Source organism: Rhinoderma darwinii, chromosome 3, assembly GCF_050947455.1.
Source record: "Rhinoderma darwinii isolate aRhiDar2 chromosome 3, aRhiDar2.hap1, whole genome shotgun sequence".
In the NCBI taxonomy this organism is placed as follows: Eukaryota; Metazoa; Chordata; class Amphibia; order Anura; family Rhinodermatidae; genus Rhinoderma; species Rhinoderma darwinii.
In genome coordinates, this window is record NC_134689.1 from 397721807 (window position 1) to 397741100 (window position 19294).

The 19294-nt window shown below is 39.3% G+C and overlaps 1 protein-coding gene across 3 annotated transcripts in view; it reads left to right on the forward strand.

The window, feature by feature from the left end:
• The first annotated feature begins 237 nt into the window (after positions 1 to 237).
• The window catches only part of NFIX (nuclear factor I X), a 78082-nt gene continuing 59025 nt past the window's right edge, over positions 238 to 19294 (forward strand). For all 3 annotated transcript variants that reach the window (XM_075859035.1, XM_075859036.1, XM_075859038.1), the window contains exons 1-2: positions 238 to 894; positions 1131 to 1662. In XM_075859035.1, coding sequence (XP_075715150.1) covers positions 892 to 894; positions 1131 to 1662 — 535 coding nt within the window. In that variant the 5' untranslated portion in view covers positions 238 to 891. The remainder of the gene's footprint in view (positions 895 to 1130; positions 1663 to 19294) is intronic.

Genomic DNA, 19294 nt, shown 5'->3' on the forward strand with positions numbered 1-19294 from the left:
TATTTTTTTTTTGAGTTGTCTGTTTTGGCAAAACCTTTTTCTGCCTTCAATATTTTTTTTCACGCTCTGGCTTTAGCTCTACACCTCCCTCCTCCCTTCCCTCTTTCTCTCTCTCTCTCCCCTCCCTTTTTCTCTGCTATTGGCTAGCTTCTTCAGTTCACTTTGCCAAAAAGGTGGGTCCGTTCGAATCAGTCTCTCTCTCTCTCCTATTTTTTTTCCTCTCTCTTTTCCCTGGCATCGATGCTGGCCACCAATTCAGCACGGAGAGTGAAAGCAGGAGAGAGGGGGAACGAGAGAGAGAGAGAGAGAAAGAGAGAGTTTAAACAGAAAGGAAAAAAAACAGCTTTCTCTTTTACTCGAAGCGGCCTTTCGAAAAAACACCATATTTTTTCCGTTAGACCTTTTTTCGTTCTTTCATTTTTCTATCTTATCGATCTTCAATATTTCTAATGCATACCAAGATGTTTTCCTTTAATTTTTATTCCATTCACCTTCCTTGTTTCCAGAAGAATTTTTAGTTGTCTCCATTGCTTTCTATTCACCTTGAATATTCGTGTTCATTTTTTGTATTAGGCCTATGACGTTAAGAAGTTGTGTTTTGCAAAGATTTTATTGCATTTTTTTCCCATAATTTAGTTTGTTTTTTTACCCCTGATATATTTTTACAATAAGCAATAGTTTATTTTTTTTATATTTTTCGTAGGTAACATTTTGCGCATTTTGACCCCTATTTTATGATCCAATTCACTCTTTCTGTTTAATTATTTATATTCCTGCACTTACCTATCCCCCCCCCCCCCATGCTCTCTGTTTCTCTCTCTGTCTTATTCTGATGAGCTCAGAAATTGGATGGTTTTAAATTTCTACAGGAGTTCGATATGACACCAAGAGATGGTAACCATTTCCCTTCTTTTACACTTATTCCCATATTGTTGATTTAGGTTTTATTTAACTTCATTAAGTCAGGAAAATGCTAATATCCCCCCACATTGCTTAAAAATACAAATGTAAATAATTATTGGTTCATAATATTGCAATGCATTTTCATTCACTTACATTCAAGGTTTTTATATTCAAAATATGTCTTGAGTTGCTCCTCTTTTTTAAAATCTATATATTTCTGCTTTCAGGATGAATTTCACCCGTTCATCGAAGCTCTTCTTCCCCATGTGCGCGCATTCTCATACACATGGTTCAATCTCCAAGCAAGGAAGCGCAAATACTTCAAGAAGCATGAGAAACGGATGTCAAAGGATGAGGAAAGGGCGGTGAAGGACGAATTATTGGGGGAGAAGCCTGAGATCAAGCAGAAGTGGGCGTCACGGCTCTTGGCCAAGCTGAGGAAAGACATCCGGCCAGAGTTCCGAGAGGACTTTGTCCTGACCATCACCGGGAAGAAGCCTCCGTGTTGTGTCCTCTCTAACCCAGATCAGAAGGGCAAAATTCGGAGAATTGACTGCCTTCGCCAGGCAGATAAGGTGTGGAGGTTGGACCTGGTGATGGTCATCCTGTTTAAGGGGATTCCGCTGGAGAGCACAGATGGTGAACGTCTCTATAAGTCACCCCAATGCTCCAACCCAGGGCTGTGCGTTCAGCCGCATCACATTGGAGTGTCCATCAAAGAGCTGGACCTCTACCTGGCCTTCTTCGTCCACACGCCTGGTAAGTCTTACAGTTATTGTGTCTATTGCAAAAATACATTTTGTGCAACCTAACTTCTTAAAATACCCTTATAAATTGATCAGACAAGCCAGGATAATAGTTTTCCAAACCAGACATCTGCATTGGAAATAAAGAGACCTGACCCTAAGAGCTGTACACTGGACTACTGCAAATCTTATTTCATTGCATTTTTACACTCAAATCCAATGTTGTCAGCGCCTGAATTATATATAGGCCTCAAAAATACAGGGGCCTAACCCTAGATTTGAAGATCGCTTTACATACACTTAGAGGTCTTTTAGGCCTCAACTTCTCACTGTTCACATGTTCTTAAAATGTGTTCCAGATGTTTGTAAAGAGACACAATATCAAAAGAGTATATTTAGCTGTTTTCTATGAATAGTACTAGTTATCATTAAAAAAAAGAAAAATTTACTGGTTTACAAATGTATTTATTTAGCACTAAAAATTTATATACAACTGAAAGTAACACAAAAATAACGGATACTAAGAATAGCATTACTACAAATAAGGCAGAACAACATATTTACATATGTACATGAGGACAGATAGGTGTGGATTATATATATATATATATATATATATATATATATATATATATGTCTGTGTGCATACATATAATATATACATACATACATGCACACATACATTTGCAAGCACACTGATATTTGAAATACTTCTTGATCAAATATCCTGCCTTCTGGTTTTCTATATCATTTTACATTATATACATATATATATATATATATATATATATATATATATATATATATATATATATATATATATATATATATATATATATATATATATATATATATACATATATATATATATATATACATATATATATATATATATATATACATATATATATATATATATATATATATATATATATATATAAAATATTTTATTTAAAATATATAAAAATAAAAAATGGTACCTGTACACGGATAGCAGTGGTATGTACAGTAGAAAGAACATCATGATGGTGGAAACAAATAATGTATAAATAAAATAAAAAACAGGTATTAACAAATACTACTCAGAGGTGAACAAGTATTAGTATATGATATTTTTTCATATTTAATTAATGGGCATTTTTTTAATTGTCTTCTCATTATTATATTTTGAAGTCACACATTTTATTTTTCAATGTAGTAGTGATTATATTTCAATAAATATATATATATATATATATATATATATATATACATATATGCATGTGTATACATATATATACATACATATATATGTATATTATATATTATATATATATATATATACACATATATATAATACACACATATATATATATATATATACATACACACACATATACAAATAATACAAGTATATTTTGGTATGTGAGCATTTACAAAAAATGCAAAAACAAGAAAGTTTCGTCTGCACAGGTCAAATAATTTCCCTTAAGTTATAACCTATACCCTATTCTTTTCTATGACTACATTTTCTTCCTATCCTGTAACTAACTTTTCCTTACCTTTTTTCCACTCATTGAGAGTGAGTGGGTTGTATTTAATAGCAGTCGGGAAACATATTTCATCTAGACTTGTTTGCTTAAGTTACATCAGACTAGCTGTAAATTTTGATGTTTTCTTTTATCTGACATTTATACATATCTATCATGATTTTACACCGGTTACTGTTAAATCAGGTGTACGTACTAAAGTACTTATTCATTTCTTAGTATGAACTATGGGTAAATGAGCAGAGGAAATGGGAAATAATGTAGAGTGCTTGCTCTGTGACAAATAAGTAGCCGTCAATATATACAGGTGAGGCTAAAACGAAAAATGTACAGTATCATAAAGTAGCTATATTGAAAGTCAATAACACACCTGGAAATTGAAGTTGCAATAAAATTGCTTGTTTTTTTTGCATTATGCTGAACTTCAGTGCTACTTTATGGGCCAAATGTCAGACAAAACCCGACCTCTAAAACCTCTTTTTAAGTTAAAGGCCATGTCTGTTTGGCCGATAAAATGTATATGTGTGTATGTGTAGGGTTAATATATGTGGGAATTATTACCTGAAACTCTTGTTCCACCCTGCACCTCATTGCCACCGCAAAATATTGCACTTCCACAGGTGTCGCCATCTTGACTGCCAACCCCTCCCCAATTGGAGAATTGTGCTAAACAAAATCCATAGCTCATTTTGCTTTCTGCTCGGATTCGTGGCACGTCTACCATTGCAGAATTACTTTTGTATATAAGAAGACCAGCAAAATGCTAGCGAGATATACATAATTATCTACACCTTCAATAGAAACTTTCATTTAGTAAAATTTGATCGGTGGGGTTCGCGGTGCTGAGACTCCCACCGATCGCTGAAACGAAGGGGCAAAATCGATCAGTCGAACGCTGTGCCCCTTCGGCTTTAATATGTTGGTCTGACCTCGGCACTTCTCAGAAAGACAGAGTTAGCTTCTACGAGCCAGTCTTCCGCTAACCCTGCCTCTCCGAGAAGTGTCTAGGCGATGCAGATTTATCCAAAATATCTGTCCCTTCGTTTTAGCAATCAGTACCGGGACCCCCACCAATCAAAACTTCTGACGTGTCACTATGATGTGTCAAAAGTTTTATGAAATTAGTTACTCTTTAATTAATTGGATAAGAATTTTAAAAAATGTATATAATAACTGCCAAAAATTACCAAATAATAAAGTGTTTTTCACTTTAAGAAGATGCTCAATTCCTGCGGTGAAAGCAAAAAGTTTGTTAGAGATGTCAGAAACGTCAGATCTCATGCAGAGGAGGACCTAACCTATGACCTACCACGTGTCACACCATTCACATTTCTCAGCGGGGGGGGGGGGGTAATTTACAGCGTCTGCCATTATCTAAAAGGTGGTGTATAACATTTATGGCTGTATTAAAAAAAAAAGAAGAAAAAAATACATAATTATTATCCTTCTCATAGTGCTAATTATCAATGTCACTATGTTACGTTACTCATACAATATTTTTACACATCTATATGGAAAACCTATTAGAATTTTTCTCTAATGGATTCTATATATATATTACATTTTTTTTACATTTTCTTTTTAAAATATTCTTCAGATCATGACATTGAATTCCTTCCTGCGGCACTTACTTTAACAGTCATTTTTATTTTGTTATTTTTTTTTTTTATTTCTATCCGGTAATCAGTAAGAGTTGAAAATCTGGGGTGTATTGGGACTCCGACGTTGGGTTGATTTTAAAAATATTCTCCAGGCATTTCCAAAAATATACTGGTAGGTTGGGGGATTCTATAAAATAACTATAGTTACAGTACGTTTATGCATGTACTTGTGGCAGGGAAATAAGATTGTTAATATGTTTGCTTGGGGACAAAGTTGTATACATTCCTCGCCATTGCTTGGACACAGAACGAAGACAATAATGGTGGATGCAGCCATATTGTGGCGGGATTAGTCAATCACATATTTATGGATTAATGACATCACAGAGGCATAAATTACAGATGCACTTACATGTAAAATATTATACATTTCCTTCCAATGTTAATTCACTAGTCATAAACATTTGGAAATATGTCACCCTATGTTTGGAGGAGCAGATTTGATTTCACATAACCCCTACTGTTACACCACAGCAGGAGCGTCAGACTCCAGGTGACATTGCCTGCTCTTATCCTTGTCACCATGTGGGCATATGCCAGACATCATGTCACTTAGCGCTTTCTTCCCTGTGTAACCCTAAGGTGGCAGGGACAGAACCCATATCGCGAATCCATATCAGAATCCATATCACGTAGCTCCTCCTCTTCTCTTTGCCATCCATTGGTGGGAGCGGCATACTCCACGTCACATAACCCCTCCTCTATACTGTCTTTATCATCTTATAGTGGGGAAGGTAGACTCCCTATCACGTCTTCCTCCTGTCTGTGTTACCCTATGATGGGAGGAGCCGACTGTTAAATAGCTCCTCCCTCCTCTCTATCACCCTCTAGTGGGAGATGTCAGAAAGCTCACAGCTCGGTCTATCAGCTTGGGATGAGAGGGAGTGTAAACCACTTAAAACCTCAGGTTGTCCAGCAGCTTCTTGTATATGGGAAGCTGACACATTAATACCATCTGTATTTTATCTACTAAGTTTATCTTTAAATAGGAAATTAATTTCTGACATAAACATGAGCAGCTGAACATGATAGGTCAGCAATTCCCATCAGAAAGATTTCACCGGTTCTTACATGCACCGTTAACCCATCAGTGTCAGAACTCTAAAACTACATACAAATATAATAAAATAATAATTCATTAAGTAAAAGATCAAATAAAAACATTAATAGTACTAGAATTTATAAATCACCTATTTCCTACTTACCTTTACATGGTAGGACCGTGACATTTAATGTTTTCTAAGACCTAGATAAAATCTAGAACCAACCTTTGACATCCATGTATTAATTAAACGTTAATTACTTTACAGTTGTGGCAAGTTACATACAGTATTTTTATGGTTACATATCTGCTTGAATCTTTGGTGCCAGTACATAAACGTACTAAACAACATTCATTTATTAACAAATACAAAGAAGTGAATTTTTTCTAATATAATTTCCTCGTTCATTGACTGAACTTTTAAACTTTTCTTATATTATACAAAGAAAAAACTATAAATATAAATATATATATATATATATATATATATATATATATATAGACAAATAGAAAGCAGCAGCACTCACAGCATCATAAGTGAATGGGTGCCAAGCAAGTAGTCCCGATGATTTGTTCAATCAACATCAAGTGATACAACATTTCAGTCCTACAATAGGACCTTGGGAAAGGGCCTACCGTAGGATTGAAACGTTGTATTACTTGATGTTGATTGAATAAATCACGCTTTTTCTACTGTCTACTGGAGTGCTGCGAGATTTTCTTTTGCTCTCTCTCTCTCTCTATATATATATATAGTTACTTTAGAAAATAAAAAAGATATCACATTATATTATCATAGGGCATAGTCAATCTCCAAACATTTTCAATACCGTAATTTATGCAACACGATTTCCACACAATATACAATACTTGACGTGTAACTTTTTACAATAATAATTATTATCTTAGTTAGTCTTCACAAGCCAATACATGCCACCATATTGCAGCTAATAATGGGCAATTGTAGCAGTACTCCAGAATACTGTATATTGCCACTACACATGTCATTTGCCCTATAGTGATCATCTGAAAACTAATATTATTGGATAGGCCAGAAAATTTTGAGGCAAGTGTTGACCAACCAACTAAACTAAAGATTGGAAAACCCCCAAAGGGCTGAATAACAGAATCTTGTCCCGCTTGGTCATTAAAGTATATGGCCCAATTGTGCATTTATTTAGCAACGTAAAGTAACGTGGCCATACACATTAAATAACTGTCGGCCAAATGCCTGTTTAGTCGACAAATATTTCTCCCGACTTCCGCATAAAACCGACTTGGCCAAGCCTGTCTATTTTAATGGCAGAGGGGAATAGGCCCCTGCTAGACACCTCTGACAGCTACTTTTCTCCCATGGGAACAAAGGACCGGGCATGTTGAAATCCGACATGCCCGATCCTTCCTTCCCCTGACATCTGCCGTTGAGGGTTAGTGTGGCACCCAAACACATTAGATTGTTGGCCGATCCTGCAAAATCTACGGATTTATAGAATGACCAGCAAGGCCTGGTAGAGTTTAGACATATGCTGGAGTTTTACACTGTCAGAGAAGCAAGTTACAGTTTTAGAAGACATTTTGCTTGGTGTCTTGGTCTAAAATGCCAAGGAGTAGCCATATCCTCATGTCAAAAATGTTAGCCACAAACATAGACTTGCTCAGTTAGAAAGTCAACAATGTGACATTAAACCTCCCCTTTAGTAATGGCTTTGACTCGCTATGGTTAGCTTATCTTCCTAGCATTTTGAATACTAATAAACCTAGTTCAATCCAGTAATAGCTGGTGCTTATATCGGTTTCTAGGATACTGCTTCTGATATCTACAAGGACGTATGAGGTTGTCTCCTGGGACTACATAACATTCTGTAAATGTAAAAATGGAGTCCGTTATCTTCCCCAACATTGGAAGACCCATCCATACCCACTGTTCTCTCACTATGTGGTAGGAGGGCCTGTATCTCAATGGTATAGCTCAATTTAATTTACACTTGGTCTCTCCCTGCCATGTAGTTGTGTCCCTTTGGTTTAGCCGGGAACCCCTGGCAATGAAGGAGTGACTCTTCTCCTCCCTCTTTTTTTTATGTTCTCTGTTCCAACTTTTCTCTTGCCAAATAAACAGGGGAGCAGCTGAATTTCCTCTCACGAAGACATCTGTGATCGAACAGACGTTGGGGACAGAATATGGGGACTCTGGCAATCCTTCCTTCCTGAGGTGGGGGCGGTGGGGGGGGGGGAGAGGACAGTGCAAAGGAGAGACCCTGAAGGTGTCAGTCAAAAAAGACAGAGCCCTATATAGAATACCTTGGCTCCAATATGTCCCATTCAATATAAATTCCATTACATATTTTATTTCATTCTTTTAATTCCCATTCTCCATTAACAGCTGTTCATCCCCACCCACCACAAAAAGCCAGCGACTACTTTGAATATGTTCTTGCTAAATTAATATTCAAATATTTTTATATTAGAAAAATCAGTAGTGAAATCAGTTCACATGTAAATGAGATGCACAAAAGTTTTTGAAAGTTGCATTTACATACATAGGTTTTTTGCAAATATTTCCTTTTTGAAATTCCACCTTTAAAAAAATTGTCATATCAGAAATACTGTTAAATATGCTATTATTATCACCATTACAGGGGTAATAGGACCCTCAGGAGCCGGGTTACTGTAATAAGATGTTACAGGGTAATAAGAGGATCAGGAGCCGGGTTACTGTAATAAGATGTTACAGGGGTAATAAGAGGATCAGGAGCCGGGTTACTGTAATAAGATGTTACAGGATAATAAGAGGATCAGGAGCCGGGTTACTGTAATAAGATGTTACAGGGGTAATAAGAGGATCAGGAGCCGGGTTACTGTAATAAGATGTTACAGGGTAATAAGAGGATCAGGAGCCGGGTTACTGTAATAAGATGTTACAGGGTAATAAGAGGATCAGGAGCCGGGTTACTGTAATAAGATGTTACAGGGGTAATAAGAGGATCAGGAGCCGGGTTACTGTAATAAGATGTTACAGGGGTAATAAGAGGATCAGGAGCCGGGTTACTGTAATAAGATGTTACAGGGTAATAAGAGGATCAGGAGCCGGGTTACTGTAATAAGATGTTACAGGGTAATAAGAGGATCAGTAGCCGGGTTACTGTAATAAGATGTTACAGGGTAATAAGAGGATCAGGAGCCGGGTTACTGTAATAAGATGTTACAGGGTAATAAGAGGCTCAGGAGTCGGGTTACTGTAATAAGATGTTACAGGGTAATAACAGGATCAGGAGCCGGGTTACTGTAATAAGATGTTACAGGGGTAATAAGAGGATCAGGAGCCGGGTTACTGTAATAAGATGTTACAGGGTAATAAGAGGATCAGGAGCCGGGTTACTGTAATAAGATGTTACAGGGTAATAAGAGGATCAGGAGCCGGGTTACTGTAATAAGATGTTACAGGGGTAATAAGAGGATCAGGAGCCGGGTTACTGTAATAAGATGTTACAGGGGTAATAAGAGGATCAGGAGCCGGGTTACTGTAATAAGATGTTACAGGGTAATAAGAGGATCAGGAGCCGGGTTACTGTAATAAGATGTTACAGGGTAATAAGAGGATCAGTAGCTGGGTTACTGTAATAAGATGTTACAGGGTAATAAGAGGCTCAGGAGTCGGGTTACTGTAATAAGATGTTACAGGGTAATAACAGGATCAGGAGCCGGGTTACTGTAATAAGATGCTACAGGGTAATAAGAGGATCAGGAGCCGGGTTACTGTAATAAGATATTACAGGGTAATAAGAGGCTCAGGAGTCGGGTTACTGTAATAAGATGTTACAGGGTAATAAGAGGCTCAGGAGCCGGGTTACTGTAATAAGATGTTACAGGGTAATAAAAGGATCAGGAGCCGGGTTACTGTAATAAGATGTTACAGGGTAATAAGAGGCTCAGGAGCCGGGTTACTGTAATAAGATGTTACAGGGTACTAAGGGGATCAGGAGCCGGGTTACTGTAATAAGGTGTTACAGTGTAATAAGAGGCTCAGGAGCCGGGTTACTGTAATAAGATGTTACAGGGTAATAAGAGGATCAGGAGCCGGGTTACTGTAATAAGATGTTACAGGGGTAATAAGAGGATCAGGAGCCGGGTTACTGTAATAAGATGTTACAGGGTAATAAGAGGATCAGGAGCCGGGTTACTGTAATAATATGTTACAGGGTAATAAGAGGCTCAGGAGCCGGGTTACTGTAATAAGATGTTACAGGGTAATAAGAGGATCAGGAGTCGGGTTACTGTAATAAGTTGTTACAGGGTAATAAGAGGATCAGGAGCCGGGTTACTGTAATAAGATGTTACAGTGTAATAAGAGGATCAGGAGCCGGGTTACTGTAATAAGATGTTACATGGTAATAAGAGGCTCAGGAGCCGGGTTACTGTAATAAGATGTTACAGGGTAATAAGGGGATCAGGAGCCGGGTTACTGTAATAAGATGTTACAGGGTAATAAGAGGATCAGGAGCCGGGTTACTGTAATAAGATGTTACAGGGTAATAAGAGGATCAGGAGCCGGGTTACTGTAATAAGATGTTACAGGGTAATAAGAGGATCAGGAGCCGGGTTACTGTAATAAGATGTTACAGGGTAATAAGAGGATCAGGAGCCGGGTTACTGTAATAAGATGTTACAGGGTAATAAGAGGATCAGGAGCCGGGTTACTGTAATAAGATGTTACAGGGGTAATAAGAGGATCAGGAGCCGGGTTACTGTAATAAGATGTTACAGGGTAATAAGAGGATCAGGAGCCGGGTTACTGTAATAAGATGTTACAGGGTAATAAGAGGATCAGGAGCCGGGTTACTGTAATAAGATGTTACAGGGTAATAAGAGGATCAGGAGCCGGGTTACTGTAATAAGATGTTACAGGGTAATAAGAGGATCAGGAGTCGGGTTACTGTAATAAGATGTTACAGGGGTAATAAGAGGATCAGGAGACGGGTTACTGTAATAAGATGTTACAGGGATAATAAGAGGATCAGGAGCCGGCTTACTGTAATAAGATGTTACAGGGTAATAAGAGGATCAGGAGCCGGGTTACTGTAATAAGATGTTACAGGGGTAATAAGAGGATCAGGAGCCGGGTTACTGTAATAAGATGTTACAGGGTAATAAGAGGATCAGGAGCCGGGTTACTGTAATAAGATGTTACAGGGTAATAAGAGGATCAGGAGCCGGGTTACTGTAATAAGATGTTACAGGGTAATAAGGCTGTGTTCACATCAGCGTTGGTTTCCGTTGCAGCTATCCGTTGGAGGAACCCATGAATGGAAAGCCAAACGGAAACCAAAGCTTCCGTTTGCATTACCATTGATTTAGTTTGTCTCCGTTCCATAAGGTTTCCGTTTTGTTTTTTTAGCGGAAACAATAGTGTAGTCGATGACGGAAAGCAGCAATGGAACCCATGAACGGAAACCAACGCTGATGTGAACAGGCCTTAAGATATTACAGGGTACCATAGAGGCCCAGGAGCAAGGTTCATGTAGTATGATGCTACAAGGGTAATAAGAGGCCTAGGAAAACAGTAACTATACGTACCTGCCACAGCGGTGACATTGGGGTCAGATTGTGGGTTACTGATATGACTCTACAGGGTTCATCAGACATCCAGAAGCTTTATAACATGCTACAGTGGCTATAATAAGCTGGATACCATGTTCCAGCAAGTTAGAGGTTCAGTTGAGGACAGTAAACTGCACCTGTAGGTGACATTTGTCTCTGCTTTGTCCTCTGGTTAGTTTACCCTGTGTGTGTGTGTGTTTGCTCTGGCAGAGGGGAGGTATTCGGAGGTGTACAGAGGTATATAGAGGAGGGCAGAGCGGCTCTTACACAGTGGAGCATTGTGCGCCTGTACTTGTGTTTATTCACAAATTAACCCTTACTATACGGTTCTTTTCGCACTTTCTTTTACATGAGTTTCCTCCGTCTAAGCTTTCCGTCTCTTCTACCACCATGTACCCAACAGCTGTTGTGTTAGGGAGTTACATTTCTCACCTCATTTTCTGTCTATTTTCTGCTCTTCTTTAGAGGGAAATACTTTTACAGAAATTCTATAATCCTTATTCTTCTTATACCCTTTTTATTATATATCTCTGATGCATTATGTTTTTAACTTGTATAACCGATCTATTGTATTCTAACAAACCTTTTGAAGCAGAAAATTGTAATGAATATTAACCCATATCTCATTAGGCATTTCTATTTCAACAACCAATCCTACATATGAATAAAATTCTCTTTAATTTCCTATTGAATTACATTTTCGGAAGATTTCAAAAGGCTATTTTCACATGTTGCTGTTGTATCCTGCGTGATATGACTCTTAGACTGGATTCACACGAGCATGTTCGGTCCGTAAAGGACGGAACGTATTTCGGCCGCAAGTCCCGGACCGAACACACTGCAGGGAGCCGGGCTCCTAGCATCATAGTTATGTACGACGCTCGGAGTCCCTGCCTCGCTGCAGGACAATTGTCCCGTACTGTAATCATGTTTTCAGTATGGGACAGTTGTCCTGCAGCGAGGCAGGGACTCCGAGCGTCGTACATAACTATGATGCTAGGAGCCCGGCTCCCTGCGGTGTGTTCGGTCCGGGACTTGCGGCCAAAATACGTTCCGTCCTTTACGGACCGAACATGATCGTGTGAATCCAGCCTTACATGTAATCACATCCAACAACTTCTAAAATCGAAAAACGTAGGAGTGATTGTAGTCAACCCCTATATCCCACTCCCCCATGTCACTTTCACAAGGGTCCAGGAAGCTAAGATATGGGGCGCTGTGTGGTGGGATTTCTCACATTATAGGGTTACTTTACCTGACCATGTGTCAATGGAGGGGCGAAAAATTTACTCACCTACAGTGTTAAAATAGTGGTCCTGCAAGGTAAAAGTCGAAGCTGTAAGAAGGATGAATTTTGCGGGACGAGTTGTAGTTTTTATTGGTACCATTTTGGCGAGATGACCAAAAAAACAGCAATTTTGCCATTGTTTTATAGGTTTTTTTTCTACGACATTCGCCATGCAGGATAACTAACGTTTTCATTTTATAGTATGAGTCGATACGGATGCGGCAATACCAATTATGATTTTTTTTTAATTTTTTTTACAAATTTTTCCCATAGTGAAGCATTTTGTGAGGGGAAAAAAATAGTTTTTTGGTTCTTTTTCTTGGGTTTTTATTCTTCTGTAAACTTTATTGATTTTTTCTTTAAGTCCTTCTTAGGGCCTTGAACTTGTAATCCCCTGACTACTTCTATTATACATTACTCCTGTATTGTAAAGTATTATACCTGTCAGTGTTACACTGACAGGCAAGCTATAAGGCTCTGCCTGAGGCAGGGCCCAATAAGTTCTAGTACATGGCAAACCTGGGGGCCATATTAGGCCAACAGCTGCCATGGCTGCCCATCGGCACACACAGTCGTACCGAAGCAATCCTTCTAGGGAACTACTGTCCCGTACTGAAAAACAATGATTACAGTACGGGACAGTTGTCCCGCAGCGAGGCAGGGGCTCCTAGCATCGTACATAACTATGATGCTAGGAGCCCGGCTCCCTGCAGTGTGTTCGGTTCGAGACTTGCGCCGAAATACGTTTCGTCCTTTACGGACCGAACATGCTCGTGTGAATCCAGCCTAATGTTTGTAAGGAGATAAGCCTCTGCCGCTGCTGGCCAAGTGTGCGTGTGTATGGAGAGGGGTCGAAAAAAATAGCTGTTGGCCAAACAAGTGTTCATTCCACATTCATATGGCCATGTTAAAGCTTGGTTAACGTGCCATGCTTTTGCTAAAATCTGACCTGTAATTTGATTAGGATGATGATTAAAACCATTGTAGAATGAATGTTTGCACACAGTGAAATTTCAATTGGATTGGAATGAATTCTTTATCATATTGATCTCAGTCTGACATTGGGAGGCCGGTCATTCCTATAGTGACAACTGAAGAAGATCAACACAACAGGGCTCGTCTGATGGCCCAGATCTGATTAGTTTCAATTAAGGCAAGCAACAATTATGATCAATTGACAAATAATTTTGACCGATCGTTTACATGCAGAAATTAAGATGCTTAATCTCACCCCAAAAATATGATAAAAAACAAATTATCAAATTTTCAAGCACCTAGCCCCAATCTGTGGCATGTGGAAGAGGCATAAAAGCCAGATTGAAAGAACCGTTTTATAGCCACATGAAAGTGGTGTGAGATGATTGTGCGATGCCTCCTGTTCGTCGACGTGCTAGTTATCGCCACTTGTCTCAAACGGAGAGGGACAGAATCTTTTAACTGAGAGACCTTGGTTTATCACTCCGGCAGATTGCTTCGCCCTTAGGCCAAGATGTCAGCACTGTTTAACGCTGCGTGTCCCGGAGGTTGGGTGAACAACAAACGAACCCCTGCATAGACAGATCATCTGATTGGAAGAATGGCGTGTAGTGATCCATTCTGTACTGCAAGAGAAATTAGACATCACATCCCAAGCCTAGGGTGGCAACCAGTGTCGATACAAAGCTATCATGGTGCACAGCAAGACGGCAATGTGGGCTGGAATGGAGGTCTATTCTCTTCAGCGATGAGTCGCGCTTTTGTCTCGGACGCAATGATAGCCAGAGATTGGTCTAGAGAACACGTAGGCAATGCTATAAAGAGGCCTTCACAAGGGAAAGTCACACTGGCCCTACTCCCGGGATCAGGGTGTGGGGCGGCATAATGTCCGGTAGCCGGACCCCTGGAGTCTTCACTTAAGCTGCACTAGCAGCTTAGCGTAAATTGATTTGGTCATGGAACCAGTAATATGGGCATTTCTCCAAAGTGTCCCAGAAACCATTTTTCAACAGGACAACGCCAGGCCCCATGTGGCTCACGCTACTGTGAGCAACATGTGTGGCCTAAACGTGCTACCATGGCCTGCAGCGTCTCCGGACTTGTTTCCCATCGAGGACATCTGTGGAGTCATTGGTGGGCAATTGCAAAGGGATCTGTCAGCAGCCAATCTTGATGATTCGCGGGCCCACGTGCATTCAGCCTGGCATAACCTTCCTCAGACCACCATTAATATCCCCATTAATTGCATGCCAAGGCGTGTAAGTGCGTGTATTTCTGCATGTGGCACTCATACTCGATACTGAATATATCAAGATGTTTGGAATATTTTGTTTCTATTTTTTTTTATCATTTGCATATCATTAACATGTCTATCGATCCTGTGATTTCTAGAATTAATAAACTTTTCCTTCTTAATATTGAGGAGTGTATATGAGTTATCACTCAGAGTGATTGGTTGTAGAAAGAACTTTAAGGGCAGAGCATTTTAATGCATAAAATGTAGCCCTCCTCTTCGCGCCCCAAGAGGCCACATACTCATCCAGGCCCCCAACGTCAATAGCTCCAAAATGAACACAAAATTTTTCGGTGTCAATTTGATGGGATGCTCTGTTTTTAGGTAACCTGCATTTTCCTTTTGGCTTTGCTACCCTCATAATATCCTGACAGCTCCTGGCTGAGATAAGCAATCAGAGAGGCTTATTTTATAAAGTGTCTTAAAAAAACCATCTATGAACATTTCACAACTTTTCAGGTAAAATCGACATAAAAAGTTGTGTCGCTTTGTAAATACTTTGCTGTACTTTTCTAGTACATATCATGAGTAACAATATCTTTTATTCTTCATTGGTGACTAATACTAAATTCACATTCATCGTGCTGGTTTCCTGCTGCAATAGAGCAGTGCATTCTGGGAGCTTCGCGACAGTCACATAGTTAGAGCTTAGATCACATGACTGACTGCAGGGTGGAGAAAACTGCTGTCTGTTTCCAAGGACAACCAGGAGAATATTTAAAGCTGTTATCTACATGAATGGGGGGGAAACATAAAGTAACTAAAAATCAGTATAAAAAAATAGAGCAAATGATTTATAAAGTTATTGAACTTATTATATACTGTAGATTTAAATATCCATAGCAGAAATTTATCTTTAAGTGCAATACCCTACAGTATCCTCTGTTACACTGTTGCGAATCGCTCCCTTTTAATGCACATATGTTCTGCGACTCTATAGTACCAGTCCTCTCACTGAGAGTATCTACCTCCTTTGTATTCGCTTTACATAAAAGGATGGTGTAAGAAAAATATACAGACATATCCACTATTTTTATAGGTAGATGGCTTTGTGCCGTGTCTGGAAAATCCTTATTTTAAAGCTTTGTACTTGGAAACGGTGCAGAGCCCCACCCAATCGCTGGAGAAATAATATGAAAATTTTAAAATTCCTTCTAAGGAATTCTATTTTCAAAAATAAGACGAATTGACCACAAAAAATTGTATATTTTTTTAAATTGCTTGGGTTTTGAAGTAAAGACATTTTACCGATTTCATCTGAAGGCTTGTGTATGGTCTACACGTTAAACTGGAGGCAGTGATTTAGGTTCCAAAATAGGCCAACCAAGGAAAAGAAAAAGTTTGGGGATGTTTCCCCTTTAAAAGTGAAGTTTTGCGGTGACCTAATGTCTGTGGCATGTTTAATTAGAATTCTGTACAACACATGTATACACTTTTGGCTCTGTACTCTCAAACTGCTTTTAGAAAACTTAGCCGGCGTTCTTAACTTTGTATGTGTCTCTTGCCTCGATGCACGCGTTCTAACTCACCACATTGTTATGTATTTACATAAATTACGAAAAATCACTAATTTCAACAATGTGCCCCAAGGGTCTCTGTCCCTGACAACGTCCCAGTTTTTATAAGCTGGTCACAAGTAGGCCAATCCTGGCGTACGGAAGGAGTGCCAAGATCACAATGTTCAGTTTGGTCTCCGGGGAAGGGCTGGAAAGGGGGTTGTCTACCTCCGCCCTGGGAGCATTCCTGCTTTTTACAGACATGGGACAGTAATGAAATGTTGTCAGACTTTCCTTCAGTGCTGTGAATGGTTGGCACTATTATGTACGCTGAGGAAGTTGCCATTGTCAGGTACAAGATCGTAACTCAACTACCTCTAGAATCTTTCCCACAATAGTATAATATATATTTTTATTGGACATCAAGCTCTCTAGCCAGATCTCCAATGTCGTCTAAGACACCAGATCATTTACGGCTATAAGAGTCAAATATGGCAAGCGTGTCAATGGAGGGTGGTCTTCAATGTGGGGAGCTCCTTAAAGGGGATTTCCCAGAAAAGTTTTTTGTTATGACACGTCAACATATCATTTAACACTGATCGGTAGAACGGCCAATGGGATGCCTCTCTCCCTAAAAAAATTTAGTTACAGAAAGTCCCAATCTAGGTCTTAGGGTACTTTTAGACAGCCCAATACTGGCCATAAAATCGAGCGTCGATCGCCAGTACAACATGTCGATCGGCGCTCGTTTGCTTCATTCACAAGGAGATGTGCTGCCGACTAGTGACCAATTTTGGGTTTGCATAAAATATGTGATCGGCCGTACACAAGCTAGGGTGGTCTTTGCCATACACAGGGCAATAATCGCGAACGAGCATTCGTACGAGCGCTCGTTCAGCCGATCATTGGCTCGTGTACGTTGCCTTTAGCAAATTAATATGGAACCTAATAGCCTAATAGCTTTCTCCTCTGAATATAGATGATGATCTGTTTTCTACACAGATCTTAATGTCTTACCACAACAGCCTGTAAAATAATAAATGTTCAGTTACACTTATTTGGCTGTGGTCATGCAATTTTGCCACCAAATTTGTTTTTTTTGGGCAAAACCAGCATTAGATCCAATGGGAAAGAAAAACATAATGAGGCCACAGCCTTACGGTGGCATTATAATATACAGTAGCCCAGTATTCGACTTTTGCGTGGCATAAAAAATATAGATTGGATTGCAACTGATATCAGTAAATGCTGACAGAATTTACCCAAATTTTTTTTATTTTATATCAAAAAAATGTGTCTACTTTTAGGAACATATGTAGAGTGCACTGTTATCCCCGTAGGCCTTGCATGTGTGTGTAATATATGTGAGCCTCAGTGACACGTGTCTGTGTTATTGCTGTCATGACCTTGTAATCATTGTCTCATTGACCCCTGACACTCCTGCACTAATCTGTGTCAACTTGGCCTCAGGCTTTTGCTAGCCCCCTCCTTCCTCCTCTGCAGGTGGTTTAGGCGGACCCTCTCATTTTCTCTTTGCATCTTCCTCTGCCTCATACATTTAACTATTTCATGGATTGCAGCCACTGGTGAGCAAATAGTATAGTTCCACTTTCCATTAGTGGTTACAGAAATTCCCTAATATAATCCGGATTTGCCAGGCAATTGCTCTTGATGCTCTTTTCTTCTCCGACTTTAGACGCAGATCATTTTCTAGGAGTCTGTATTCAGCGACCAAATATGCAGCCAGTAATCTGTAGTAAAAGGGCGAAGGGCAACGGAGGAAATCCTTCAGCTGCTTAGTTGGTTCTCTCTTTCTGAACATGGGTAGTATATTAGGGAATTGCTGTAAAGAAAATTGGGCAAAATTTATTGCATGCGCCCCTTTAAAGAATACCTGAATCAAGAGAAGGGAATAAAACTGGGCGCAGGCCCTCTGAGGTTGTTTAATATTTCTGTTGTAATATAATTGAATGTATAAATGAATACATCTTAATGGTTGGAAATGTAGCATTTCGCAACATTCCTTTATACTCTGTTTTAATTGCTCACCATTTTCAAGACCTATGCTTGCTGTCAATGAATGGGAACATTCTTGTTTACATACAAATACTACAGAGCTAGTCCTGCTCACAGTCGGGTTTACTACAATTGCATTTGGTTCAGACAATCCTATGTGAGCAAAATCAGCAGCACAAATTTCTCTGCTGTACTGATAGCTTGTTACAATGTATCAGTGCAGGTAAAATGTGCCAGTTTTAAGTCCAGCCTGTTTAGCTCACAAAGGATTGCTCCCCATATAAACAGAATACGGAGAATAATGTATGATCAGATTTCTGGTTGGCAGAGCTTACAATCTTTAATACAACAGAAAAGGGAAGTCGTTTTGTTTTTTTACTGTAACAGAGCGAGAATGATAGCGTGAATGTCAAACATGGGATCTTTCTAAGGGCTTGTTCACACGGAACGGAAGTGTTGCAGAAAATTTCTGCGGCATTTCCACTAAAACAGACTTTCCGCTGCAGAAAAATGGCACCATTTCCTGCAGGAAACGGTGCGGCTTTTGCTGCGTATTTGCAAGTCAGTGAGATGGCGACATCTCCTCTGAAAAATATGCACCGCAGGTGAATTTCAGGACGGAAATTTTACACGTGTGTATCAGATTTCTTAAATCTCACCCACTTTGCTGCTACTGTATCCTGCTGCGTATTTTCCGTCCGCAATTCCGGACGGAAGATACGCAGCAATTCTGTTACATGTGGACCAGC